The sequence below is a fragment of the Monoraphidium neglectum genome, assembly GCF_000611645.1.
Source record: "Monoraphidium neglectum strain SAG 48.87 unplaced genomic scaffold scaffold05124, whole genome shotgun sequence".
Lineage (NCBI taxonomy): Eukaryota > Viridiplantae > Chlorophyta > Chlorophyceae > Sphaeropleales > Selenastraceae > Monoraphidium > Monoraphidium neglectum.
Window position 1 is genome coordinate 3,490 of NW_014008506.1, and position 1,239 is coordinate 4,728.

The following is a 1,239-nucleotide window of genomic DNA, read 5'->3' on the forward strand; positions in this document are numbered from 1 at the left end:
CACACACACTCTCTCTCTCTCTCTCTCTCTCTCTCTCTCTCTCTCGCACATATACGCACCCACATGCGCGTCACCCCACACCACCCCAACCCACCCACCGTGGCCAGCAACAGCAGCTCGTCGTCTGCGCTGCGCTGGAAGCTCGTCACCTCCGGCTCCGCTATCACATACGGCCGCAGAAAGTGGTCCCCCAGCGCCCGGCTCATCGCCAGCATGCCCATCACGCGGTGCGCGCCGGCGCGGTACACCACGCGGCCGCCCGACGCCTTGACGCGCGCCTGATGGGCGGCGGATGGGGAGGGGGGGATAAGAGGGGGTCTGAGCGCGCGGGGCGGGGTGGAAGCTGGTTGGAAGGGGGGGAGCAAGGCGCTGCGAGCTTCCTTCCACATTGCCAACAAGGCATAGGGCCCCAGCCAGGCCCCCGGACTGCTGGGTTCACGCGGCGCACAGGCGCAGTGCTGCGGTACGCACGGGCCAGGGGCTGGGGGCGGCCCCGACAGCGGGGCGGCGCGAGGGGCGGCCAACGGCGGGGGTGGCGGGGTGGCGGTGTTGGGGGTTGCTCACCGACTCGTCGTGTCGGTCGGGCTTGTGGTCGGCGGTCAGCGATATCGCCGCCCCCTTCCGCACCAGCACCGCGCGGCTGTCCCCGCAGTGCGCGACGTGCACCTCCCCGCGCCCCACCACCGCCACCAGCGCCGTGCTGCCGACCAGCTCCCCGACTTCTGTGCCCGACAGGTCCCTGTCGGCGCGCGAGAACGCGCGCTGCAGCGCGCGCCCGATCGCCTCGCAGCGGCGCTCGGCGGACGCGGCAAAGGCGGCGGCGGCGGCGGCGCTGCCCATGGGACTGGGGGGGCAGGTCCCGGTGGACCGCTCGAGGTCCGGCGCCGCCGCCGCGCCCGACGCGGAAAACGGCGAGCGGCCCGCGGGCGGCGTCGGCGGCGGCGTCGCCGCCGAGGGCGGCGGGTAGCCGCCGCCGCTCCCGGTGCCGCTGCCCGACGATAGGAACACGCCTTCGTCGGTGTCTGTCGAGGTGGGGTACCCGAAGCTGCCCCTGTCCAACGGGAGGCTGCTGCTGAGGCTGCTGCTGCACTCTAGGGCGTCGCACGCACTGCCGGGGCCCGCGCACGCGCCGCCCTCGCACAGGGCGGCGAGGAAGTGGCGGTGGAGGTTTTCGCGGGCGAATTCGGCGACCTCCTTGCCGCCGTGGCCGTCGAAGACGCCTGGGGGGCGGCGTAGGGG

General features: G+C 73.8%; 1 protein-coding gene across 1 annotated transcript in view; it reads right to left on the reverse strand.

Annotated features, from left to right (window-relative positions):
* MNEG_15203 (hypothetical protein) overlaps window positions 1-840 on the reverse strand; it is a gene marked incomplete at both ends in the record, with an annotated part of 3,044 nt that extends 2,204 nt beyond the window's left edge. Inside the window, 2 exons of the mRNA XM_014036326.1 lie at window positions 99-278; window positions 565-840. Coding sequence (XP_013891780.1) covers window positions 99-278; window positions 565-840 — 456 coding nt within the window. The remainder of the gene's footprint in view (window positions 1-98; window positions 279-564) is intronic.
* Between the last annotated feature and the right edge of the window lie 399 nt (window positions 841-1,239).